Source organism: Sander lucioperca, chromosome 7, assembly GCF_008315115.2.
Source record: "Sander lucioperca isolate FBNREF2018 chromosome 7, SLUC_FBN_1.2, whole genome shotgun sequence".
Taxonomy (NCBI): domain Eukaryota; kingdom Metazoa; phylum Chordata; class Actinopteri; order Perciformes; family Percidae; genus Sander; species Sander lucioperca.
Window position 1 is genome coordinate 2,770,396 of NC_050179.1, and position 12,560 is coordinate 2,782,955.

Here is a 12,560-nt window from a genome sequence, read left to right on the forward strand (position 1 = left end):
AGGATGTTTATACAGCCTGAGATCATAGAGGAAGACAGTGTGTGATTCCTTCTGGTTGGTGGTGGTGTGTGTGTGTGTGTGTGTGTGTGTGTGTGTGTGTGTGTGTGTCCAGACAAGCGAAGAAGTAAAGAACACAACCTGACGTACTGGATCATGACGTCTTTTATCAACCTCTGAAAACACTGCTTAGAGTCATTTCAAATGCTTAAACAAGAAGCACTTTTCTCCATTAAATTGAATAGAAAAGAATAATATGCACTGGTGACACAAAAAAACCTGTGTGTGACCCTTGGCTCAGGGGCCAAATGTGTGTGTGTGTGTGTGTGTGTGTGTGTGTGTGTGTGTGTGTGTGTGTGTGTGTGTGTGTGTGTGTGTGTGTGTGTGTGTGTGTGTGAGATTAAAGTGGTGCCAATTTGTGAAGCAATATTTTTAGAGCGGAGGCCCATCAGCTCCGGTAATACCCCTCAGATCAGTCTAACCCTTTGATGCGTTCATTGTAGCGTGATCCTACTTCAAAGCTGCACACGGGTACAGGATGGGATGGGGAGGAGGGGGACTCCACGGTACACTTCATTACTGCGGGCCAGAGATTCGGCTTTCTGTCACCTCTGACCTTTAGGCATTTGTGCTCATAACACACTTCCACTCCACAAGATCCACAACCGGAGGTATTTATTTGTAGAAGGGCTCAGGGCAGAGAGGATACATCTTTTTTTCTCTTTTTTTTTTAAATGTCCAAACAGTGTTAAAGAAAACCAATAAGTTAATTTTCCAATTAGCTCCAACCCTGTGGCTCAAACTCCCCCTCAGTATCAGATCAGCTGAGTCTTTTATTCCAATTCACAGAAATGTCTTGTATTTCATGGTATTGTATTGTACGTGCACCTGCAAGCATTGTGTAACACATGTTTTGAAAGGCGATATAGAAATAAAGTTAAACTATCTAAACTGAATATTTTCTAAGCAACTCGTATCAAGCATGACTCTCACGGCTATATGAAACGTTCAGTGTTCATAGGCTTTCTTAAGATTATTTTTTGGGCATTTTTAGGCCTTTATTGACAGGACAGCTGAAGAAATGAATGGTGAGAAAGAGGGAGAATGACATGCAGCAAAGGGCTGCAGGTTGGAGTTGAACCTGGGCCTGCTGCATCAAGGAGTAAACCTCTATAATGGGCGCCCGCTCTACCAAGTGAGCTATCCGGGAGCCCCTTCATAGGCTTTCTATGGTAGAAACACAAAATCAACCCCACGGTTTAAAGTTTGTTGTTAGTATCTACTATGAATATAAGACAACTGCATTAAGTAAGTCGGAAATCCCAACACATGCTTATTAAATATGCCTAACTGGCATTTGGTTTATATACAGCCAATAATATACAGCCAATAATATACAGCTAATTTAAAATGACTAATAGTTTCACATGAACTTTACAACCTGCATTTTATTATAGGCCTTTCAAGGTTTTCTGAATATGACTGAAGCCGTGCCCACTGGGTTTATAACAGTTATTAAATAGGTGTGTACCTGGTGTCATATTATACCTATTGAAACAGCCGTTATGTCATGAAAACAGGGCAGTAAAGTGGACTTCCTGTGTGTTTTCTCCGCCTTGTAAAGAACGGAGGCGTCTGATAAGGAGTTTGTCATCTGTTAGTTTGAAAATCAACTAAAACCAAATTTAGCTTATATGTGAGGTTTCTGAAACACCGCCACAACTGCAACACATTCAAATGTAAGATTTTAAAATGTAATCATTTAGCATTTCCATCCCAACAGTGACCTATACACCTACATTACCAGGAAGCAGTTGAGGCAGTGGTGTGGTCTACGTGATACGCAGATATACGCAGCTCCAGGATTTCCATATATTCACTTAAAAATGCCCAATGACACGTAACAGCATACTTTGCATTGTAATTTTGATATATTTTGAATTGTCATCTGTATTTTTCTTCCTTCTTCACATAGGCTAAATAAAGGTATTTCCCCCGCAAAATGGTGCATAAAAGTGTGTCAGAATGCAGGATATGAAGTTGATGCTCAAAACTTCTCTGGGGGAGGACACCCAGACCCCCCACTATGAAATGCCCCCCCCCACAAAAAAGGTCCATTCTGGCCCATTTATACAGTATATGTCCATTCATATACAGTACAGTATACCCACTACAATACATTAGACTACACCACTGAGTTGAGGTGTGTTCAAAGATGCCACTATGTCTTTCAAGTATCCCGTGCTGCTGACTAAATCAGCTTATCAGTTATGACTCAAGCCTGAAACCCTCCCAGTGACAATAAAGAGCCACATTCCACCTGACAGCAGAGAGGAAAGGGACTTTCCTGTCCTCCACTCCCTTACTATTGCGTGTCTGGCATTTACAAAGAAATGCTGCTGGTGAAAAGCCCCCAGAGTGTCAAATATAGGCTGTTACTGACTGTATAATGATGTCAAGTAAAACGTTTCTAGTTGAGACATGACAAAACAGAAATAGAGGAGAGCATAAAGTTATGTCAAAAATGCATGGATATTTATTCAAATAAATACATACTCAACACACATTGAAAATAGTAAATAATTTAAAACACAAGCTGTTTGCCAGTAACACCATATTCTGGAAACAAATAAATTAACATCATGGTTTTAGGAGGCATTCCCAGGAGAGCAAACTTGAAATAGTTTTGACAATTCAAGGGTTCAGTCCTGTGTGTGGAGCTTCTGAAAATCTCTCAGTCTGTCGGTTTAGATCAGTTTTTCCCTCTCTCCCGAGAGCTCAGTCCCGAACAATCCTTCATCTCTGGACCGGATGACCTCGTCCTCCTTTTGGTCCTCGTATTATTTCTGTATGGTCCACTTTGACACTAAAAAGGAGATAAAAACCCATGTCATTAGTTTTTAAGATTCTCCCACTGCGTTAAACTACATTTAATGTTTATTCGTATTCACATATCATGGCAGCTTTATGTCATGGTGTTTCCCCTCACCATATAAGGAGTTGGTAACTGCCAAAGTCCCTGCGGCGGATCAGGGCGCCCTCGCCATGCGCCTCTCCTGCTGTCCGGGCGAAGCGCTCTCATTGTCCTGCCGCGTTTTAAAGTCCTGGATGGCCTTTCTGTTCTGGAAATCAATCAGGGCCATGGTGATCACTGCGTTCCAGCAGTTCTCCTCCCCAGAGCACCGGAAATCGATCTCCTTATTGTCTGTGGTTACGATGGTGAAATAGACGAACTTGCCGGTGTGCTCCACGCAGTCCACCTTCTTGATGGACTGCAGCTTGAGCTCCTTGCCCTTGGAGCGCTTCTGCGTGTCGGCGTAAATTGTGAGGCTGTCCGTGGTCAGGACGCACGTCTTCCTCCTCCAGAACTGGAGCAGGTTGTCGCTCCTCTTCTCCAGCTCTCCCTCTTTGAGCACCTGGCTGATCTCCGCCGCTGACATTTTCATTGTTTATGTCAGGTAGGTCTGTGAACTCCCTGCTTTGTGTCGGTCGTGTAGGACCCCGAGGAAGGAGCTTCTCTACTGAGGCTTTGGTAATCCAGAGTGGCGTTGTGTGAATGAAAGGTAGCAGAGGACTTTTATAGCCTACTCTGGCCTGAGCCCTTCCCACTTGACGTCAGATGACTTGGGAATGCATCAACAGTTGCCAGTGGAGTAATTCAAGGCTGTGTGGGCGGAAGCTGTGGCGCAGGCGGGGAGAGGGCAGAGTGGAGAGGAAGTCCTAACGTGGACCTAATTACACCGCCAACATGTTAATTACTAATCCACATCCTACTGCGGTAGTCCAAATATTTGCCCACTCTGCAGTGAGTGATTCAGTATACGGTTAGTTACCTGATGTGCACTGAGTGAGCTGAGCACATGCGTAAAAGCCAGTCTGGACAACCGGGGTGAAGTTCGCTTAATGTATGGTATTCTTCGGTAGCCTGAGTAACTTTAACCGTTGTTCATGTGAAATCTCAAAGACAGCCTGATGCTTTATTTATAGACTATTTGTGGGTGGCTGTTTGACCTATCAATTCCTAGTGATAAAGTATAAAAGGCTAAATCCTGTATAGTGCATACACTTGTAGCTGTTATGTACTTGCAGCTTTGTAAGTCATTGTAATCGCAAGCCCACGACCCACAGTGCCACCCTGCTCTCCTACTCTGATTCTGTACCTCAGATTAACTTGTTTTACCTCAGTGGTCCATCCATCCATCTTCGTCCGCTTATCCGGTCTCGGGTCGCGGAGGTAGCAGCTCCAGCAGGGGACCCCAAACTTCCCTTTCCCGAGCCACATTAACCAGCTCCGACTGGGGGATCCCGAGGCGTTCCCAGGCCAGGTTGGAGATATAATCCCTCCACCTAGTCCTAGGTCTTCCCCGAGGCCTCCTCCCAGCTGGACGTGCCTGGAACACCTCCCTAGGGAGGCGCCCAGGGGGCATCCTTACCAGATGCCCGAACCACCTCAACTGGCTCCTTTCGACGCGAAGGAGCAGCGGCTCTACTCCGAGCTCCTCACGGATGACTGAGCTTCTCACCCTATCTCTAAGGGAGACACCAGCCACCCTCCTGAGGAAACCCATTTCGGCCGCTTGTACCCTGACCCACCTCAGTGGTGTTTTACATAAACTTTGCTATTCCTGTCTGCGGATGTCAAGCTGCTGAAATACACCCAAACAGCTCACGAGCACAATTAACATTCAGTGAGGAGAGGATTCTTTGGAGAACTACCTTGTAGTACCTTGTGCTAATGTGCACAATTTTTCTCGAAAGCCAATCAGAGCAGACTGGGCTTTTTTCGGGAGGGGGGCTTAAGGACAAGTGCTAACATGGGGCGTTTGGTAAATAATGGTAAATACAGCTATATTCAGACAGACAGTATGAGAAAAATAATGTTTTTTGTTTTTTAAAGCATGTGAACATGTTCTAGTAAAAACCCAAAATACAAGTATGGACCTGAAAATGAGCATCAAATGTCTCTAACTGAACTAGACGTATTATTTAGACACAAAGACCTTGTCTTGGAGAACTTTGGCTACTCTTTGAAGAGCTACATGGAGCTGGTACTGAGACGCAGATGCAGGGCTTCTCCCAGTGATTGTGTTCAATTATCAGATCATGAATTGGATACTAAACTTCATTGTGATTTGCCTTGTTTTTATTATTACAATGAAAACAAAGACATCTACAAACACCAACCATCATGTTTGAACTCTCAAACATTGGATGGTGGAAGTCTGCTATATTATACACTGATATATTTATTAAAGTTAGTGGACTAACTCATAATTTCAAGACAAAAGACTAGAAGTTAAGTTGAAGTGAGTTCAAATTAATACGACGTAAATATATACATATATTTTTTATATTAAGTTAATGACAAAATACGAGTTGATACCACTAAATCCCTGTATGTTCTACAGTGTTTTTCAAGAATGAAATAAGGAAGAAAAGGGTCAGCTATAACTAGAAAATGCATTTCCTGCAGAAAGTTCTTGTGAATGCTGAAAAGCTAAATTGCTAAGGCTAAACTGGATTTCTGGCATAATTTTGTAAGAAGAAGGTGAAGTTGTGGGAATAGTTGGAAAAGTGGTTATGGTTTTAATTAATATGAATTTCATTGAAATGTTGAATAACACCAACAGTGTATCAAACAAAAGTGGAATAATTTAAGTTTTTTTTTTTTTAAACTGTCCCTACACTGAATTGCTGCGGGGTATAGTATGTTGAAAAAAGTATCATAGTATAGTATGTTGAAAAAAATCAAAAAAGTCATAGTATAGTATGTCGAAAAAAAGTGATACAAAATAATAGTCGAAAAAAGTCATAACAAGTAATAGTATTGTTTGTTGAAAAAAGTCATAAAAAGTCATAGTTTGTTAAAGAAAGTCTAGAAGAACATGCAAATTCCACACAAAAAGGGCCATCCAATACTGGGGATCGAACCAGGGGTCAGGGTCTGTAGCGCATACTTGCTGATGCTAGTTAGACCACTGAGCCACCTTGAGACCAAATAGAGTACATGGAAGCAGTCATAGCATAAGATGTCCAAAAAACCCATTAAAAAGTCATGGGAAAGTATGTCGAAAAAAAGTCATAAAAATTCATAGTATAGAATTAAAAAATAGTCATAATATTACAATACTGTGAATGCTGCTAAATCAGCATTTACACAATTATTTCTTGATTTAACAGTCATGGGACTTTGATGCAACCTGAGGTTACATGTCATATGCCCTTTGATATCGCTGCATAGGTCACATATGCCACTGCATGCTGAGCCCCTCTGACCACAGTGCCATCTGATTGGCTTAGTCCTGGTTTACATTCCTGTCAGACTGACAGTAGCAGGCTATCACTGAGCTCTCTGAGCCTGTGTGAGAGGGATCGACCCCCAAACTATTATACTCCTGATCCCAATCTTGTTTACAGTATTGATGAATACGATCGATACAAAAACAAAATTGTGGTATCACCACTATCCTGTGTGAATCTCTTTTTAAACAGTCTATGGTGTGAATCAGCAAGATGAGGTGGTAAGAAGGCACATGTCATCGACTTATAATCACCCACACAAACACGACCCTGACCCCAGTGTCCAGTTCACATACAGCAGCCAGGGTTCATAGCTTGTGTGCAGAGTGGCGAGTGTTCACCAAGCGCCCACTTCAGGCTCTTCTGCCTCGCTATCAGTCTCTTCTCTCAGACGTTTTCGGAAAGATCTCCCTCCAGTTTCCCTCCGGAAGTGAAATGTCATTGTGGACTCAACACACACACACACACACACACACACACACACACAAACAATTGAGTTTATGTGTTATGTTAAGTGTGCTACTGATCACTTCTCTAGAGTTCTCCAGTAATTATGCAAATATCTGGGTGACCCTAAATTAAATTAAATCACATTGTGCTCCCATGAGTTAGAGAGAACCACACATAATACCACACAGGCAGAGCAACTTGTGCCATGTGCCACACAGAGCGGGATGTGGCGGCCTCTTTAATCCTCTGATCTCAAAGAAAAGGAAACCACATGTGTGTATGGCTTCTCTTTACCACTCCCTTTGTATCAGGGGCTTTTCTCTTTGTTGCCTGGCGGTAGGCTATGTGTGATGTGTACATGTGTGCATATATAGGTTTTTGTTTGCGGTGGAGTCTGGCAGACATGCCCAGGCAGTGACTCAGCGTGTGGTGGAGCGCCTTACTTTGGAGGAGTTTGCTTGCCAAAGGAGGGCCAGGTGTGTTTGAGACAGAGTGTGTGCACATGTGGGTGACTATGTTGTGTCTATATCATCAGATCATGATTTATTTTCCCTGTGAAGAAGGTTGGAGGCTAATGAATTATATGCAGCAGTGTTGTTAATGTTTGTACGTGTTTCTGAAAGAAGAAAAAAAATAGAAAAATAAGAAAATATAGAAAATGGAAAACTAAACAAAGTCTGAAGAAGCAGTAATGGGCGAACATGCAGAGAGTAGCTCTTACGAGTTTATCAGAATAAATATGATCCATATTTAGTCAGTACACACTCAGTAAATATGATCCATATTTAGTCAGTAGACACTCAGTTATCAAAGTGTTTTGGCCAACATCATATGCAGAGCAGTAATTCTTTAAGGTGCCAATGTGTTCCATTTATTTTCCTGCTTGTGAGAAAGTACAACTCTTACTGGAGGGAGTCGGACTGTGTGTTGGATCTCAGGAAGTGTGTTGTGGCAACCTCAGGTTCAAATCAGCGCCCTCCAGTTCTCACTGTCATTGAACAGACAAAACAAAACCCCCAGATACAGAGAGAGAGGGAGGAAGTAAGATAATGTGTCATCTGCAACAATTGAGGAGGGTTTTGATTACAAAATGAACAGATAAAATGTGAGTTCCTGAGCACAGGGGTATAAAAACAAACCAACTACATGTCTGCTCTTTTCATCTTGTTTACTTCAGTGTGAAGGAGTTTTGCAGCCACGGGTACATGGGTGTGACAAGACAGCAGGTGGAAGGACCGGAAGGGCCCAGAGTTTGGTAGTCGTGTCGGGGCATGAAGCTGCTAAGTGTTTACTGTGAGTCACAGAACACAAAACACCTAAAATAAAAAAAAAGAAGTCAACTCTTTTGAACCCTGCCAGAATTAATTTGATAAGGCTGAAAATAAGTCAGTATGCATTAGAGATTAATCTATATTAATACAAGATTTGGGGAGGTTACAAAAAACAGGACTGCAGAACTCTGGTAGAGAAAAACAATCTACTTTGTTACAGCCTTTTAGAACAAGTCACTACAAATGGGAAAATAGTGTACTTTATTAAAGGATTTGATGATTCATTATTGGTCATTATTGGGCCTTTGGTCAATGCATTTTTTTTGTAATGTTTTGATCTGAACCTACAATAAATCAAAAACCACTAGAAAACCAAAACAATAAAAGAAACTAAAACTCTGTAGAGCTCAGAGGAACGGCAGAGTCAGAAAATAATGAGAATGAATGGAAGTAATCATGTGATCCATTGTTAATGTAAAACTAAAGTTGATGTAATAAAGATTTAAAATGGCCAGGACAGCAGCAATAAACTGTAAATAAAGGTGTGGACTGTGTTAACTGTCACACCCAGCAGTTACACTATGAACACGCTGTCATCAACTATCCTGTGCTCAAATGTTTGCATATCCTCAGATTGCTATACACTAAATGGTAACTAGAGCATAGTAAGTGTTCAAAATGAAATCTGCTATCTGTTTAATTTAAAAAAAAACATGTTGGATTTTGGAGGCTTGTCGTAAAAAAACAGGTGCATATTCTCAAAAGTTTGGTAGTTATTGATTATACTGCTTATAGTTTTATACAGGACAAATAAGACCTCTTTTTAATTTTAGTAAAGAACACAATTTCTTAACATGGCTTTTGCATTTTTTTCTTGTTTCTGCACAACAGTTCAGACAAATGAATCTTGTACGAATGTTTGGTGTGCATGCACATTTAATACAGTATATGTTTATACAGTTTATTCACATTGTGAAGCCTCCATCAGACAGTGAACTATACATAGTCAGCCTAACAATGGGGAGCAGTATGGATGAGCTGGCTGTGATGGGCCGCTGACAAGTACAGCAGAGCCCACAGGTAACAGCTGCATACTATGACACGTTTATGACTTTGGCCTGGTGCACACACACACACACACACACACACATCCTCTTCTGCTCTTCTGCTCTTTGGTGACATGCCCTTGTGATGAGACTCTGGAGCTATTTGAAGCATTGTTCTGATAAGCCAGTGTGTGTGTGTCTGTGGCCCTGCTGGCATTTAGCAGCGTGGGAAAAAGAACAAATGGCTGATGAGGGCAGCGCACAGTTAAACACAATGCTGCAGGAGGATCCTTGAAGAACAATCACAACAGACAGGAGGAACTGGGCAGTTATTGTATTTTGACAGTGAAGATGGCCAAGAAGCTCAAATCTACATCACTTTATGTTACAGCCAGAGATTTATGTAGTGATGGAAGAACTATTACTGTAATATCCTTGAACTTAAATCAAAGCAGCAATACAATCATGTAAAAACACTTAATTACAAGCAGACAACCTGCATTGGAAATTACTATCAATATTTTGTCTTAAGTATCATCAGTGCTTATTATGTAGAATGGCCACAAAGGGTATTCTATATTTTAATGGATTATACATTTTTGCATTGACATATAAGTAGCATTTTAATATTGTAGCTGATTGTAAAAAAAAGGTTCATTTAACACCTTTATTTATTTATGAGTAGTTTAATATATAAACATGCATATACATGTATTTAAAATAGTAACCTGCAAAATAAATAGTAAATACCGCTGCCAGGTAAATGTAGTGGAGTAAAAAGAACAATATGTCTGTATGAAATGGAAATACAAAGTGCCTAAGTACATGTAATCATACTGAAGGAAAGTATATGTATATTTAGTTTCATTCCTTCACTGGCCTCATTACTCTGTGAGAATGCTGTTCAGCCAAAGAAAAATCTCATAAATGTAACTGCTTATTAAACACTCTAATTGTTGTGTCCCACTATCATTAACACATATTTCCACACAAAGGTGTGTGAATCATGCAGCCTGTGATAATCACACTTCCTTCACAAACAACACGAGCAACGTGAAGAGGCTCCGGTGAGAGTTACGAGATCTAGCAATTCCGCTCGGAGAGCCCAGCACTACTTCAGTACTTGCCAATTTGACTCTGCAAAGAATGGCAGGTATGCAGGTCTGCGATCCTTCTCCCTGCCAGGAATGTAGCATTCACTTTGCTGTCTGCATAGCTTTACTGCGGCTTATATGATAAACCTAGAGTCTTTCCATTGAACCAGAACTAGTCAAAGTTGGAGCAGGGCCATAGACTGGACTTTTAGGCTTGATGGTTTACCTTCTTTCAGGCCTGGGCTGTGCATTTCCACAACTAAAAGGTTTGCTGTAACAGCGGTTTATCTACCATGTTGTAATGTAATGTAGAATACTTAGGCAATGCCTCATTGTCAGATAATCCACATAAAGACAAGAGGGATAGTGATTCAACAAGTCTGGATTTGACTGGTGGTCATCAATCAAAATCAAGTCTTCATAATTCGTTGTGTGTGTAGGTAATTCCTAGTTCAAGGTTAGGAATTAGCAACATAGTAATTTTAAGTCTTAATTGGAAATCTGTGATGCAATATTCTGGGGGGGGGAGCCAAGAATACAATTCTCTAGAATTACAAAAGAAGTCTATTTCTGTCAGGACCAAGTGTTTATCTTGAAACAAAGCTGAGCATGGCGCAGCATGCTAAGTTTTGGTCTTACTGACTTTATCTGTGCTCAGAAGTCGAGGAGCGTGATTCAGGTTAAAAATGCCGCACCTAGTTCCCTGTTCATTCACTGTTCCATTCATAAATCCAGAGGTGTGCTGCCCTGTCGCTATGCTGTAAATGGGTGTGAAGCTTGCATTCCCACACATACCAGGCAGAAAGGTAACTGGTGATAATGCAGTAATGCAAATAAGATTAGCAGGGTTATATTGACCATTGTTTAAAGTCATTTGTGTTTAACAAACAAGGATAAACATAAAAGAAAAGAACAAAGTGCGCCTGGCTGACAAGTCACTTTAATGTAACATATTGTGGAGAACTTTCTGACAACTCTGGTGCATTTGGCTTACTTCAAAATGACATTTTGTTTCTCCCACAGCTCCTTCTAATGTTTCCTCAAATGTAGTTTTAGTGAAACAGTGACGTACAGTAGAGGTCAGGTTTGATTCCACTACCTTTTCTCTTTTACAAAGAGTTTACACACTCTCCCCGTATTGCCATACAGTTGTCCAAAGACATGCCAGTCAGGACTGTACATGCTCCAGCCCCAAATGAGCAAGTCAAAAAATTCAAAAAATAAAAAAAATACATGAATTGTGCTTTGGCCAACAGCTGTCAACATCCTTCCATCACCCGACGCCCACATACAACATTTAAACAGTGCGGAAGAAGATGATTGGAGGATTCTGAAAGAGTTTGGGCTGGAGACGATGGAAAATATATTGTGAAACCCACGCTGAAGTGTTAGTCACATCCTTGTTTGGTCTTACTCCTGGAGGAGATTGTGCATCGCTGTCCCCAAGGACGCTGTGCTTCCTGGTTCCCATGAGGCCTCTGTGTGTGGCAGGTCTTGTTTATGCATGGCAGGTGCTGTCAGGAGAGGTTAAGGTGACAGCTGAACAGCATTTTTTCATTCATTTGCTAACCTTTGATTTAGTACTTCACAGCACAATTCCCCTCAATTTGTCCTTCACTTGTTTTTGGTTTATAGGAATCATTGTCTTAGGAGTCATTATCTTCTCACCAATACCGCAAAAAGTTCTGAGCAGGCAGGTCACGTTTCGAAATTTGGAATGATTTCCATTAAACAAGACACAAGAGAAAAACAAGAGTCTACAGCCATGCTAGCAGCTCTGTCAGTGCTTTGAGTTTAATGCTAATGTGAAGGTTTTTATTTTTTTTTTGGCATTTATTTGATAAGACAGCTTAGACATAAAAGGGGAGAGAGGGGGAATGACATGCAGCAGGTCGGAATTTAACCTGCAGCCGCTACAGCAAGGACAGAGCCTCTGTACATGGGGCTGTACAAGGGGCATTTACTAATTATCACTAAACACAAAATACAGCTGAGGCTAATAGGAATGTTATTCATTTTCACAGGTAGGCTACAGTATTTGGTCATAAGCCAAAGTATTCAACAAATTAAATGTTTGACCTGATGATGGAACTAGATGAAAAGTTAAGGGATCACCAAAGTGATTATAATTCACCCTTAAGGAATCATGAATGTCTGTACCAAATTTCATAGACATCAACTAAATTGTAGTCGAGACATTTCACTGAAAATCACAAATGTCAACCTCATGGTGGCGCTAAAGGGAAAAGTCAGGGGATCACCAAAGTCATTGGTATTCATCCTCTGTACAAAATATGTTGGCAATGTATTCATTAGTTGTTAAGATACTTCAATCTGGACCAAAGTGGTGGACCAACAGGCCGACATTGCTGTCCATAGAGCCATAGAGTGTGGCTGAAAAA

General features: G+C 41.1%; 1 protein-coding gene across 1 annotated transcript; it reads right to left on the bottom strand.

Moving 5' to 3' along the window:
* Positions 1-2,510: 2,510 nt before the first annotated feature.
* phlda2 (pleckstrin homology-like domain, family A, member 2) lies at positions 2,511-3,612 on the bottom strand. The gene is made up of 2 exons (XM_031283435.2): positions 2,987-3,612; positions 2,511-2,863 (listed from the first exon to the last, which is right to left on the bottom strand). Exon 1 carries the CDS (start codon positions 3,441-3,443, stop codon positions 3,027-3,029), a length of 417 nt encoding a protein of 138 aa, XP_031139295.1. The 5' UTR covers positions 3,444-3,612; the 3' UTR covers positions 2,511-2,863; positions 2,987-3,026.
* Between the last annotated feature and the right edge of the window lie 8,948 nt (positions 3,613-12,560).

Excerpts from the sequence above, each read along its gene's own strand:
- phlda2 (XM_031283435.2), bottom strand. The coding sequence starts at position 3,443 with ATGAAAATGTCAGCGGCGGAGATCAGCCAGGTGCTCAAAGAGGGAGAG.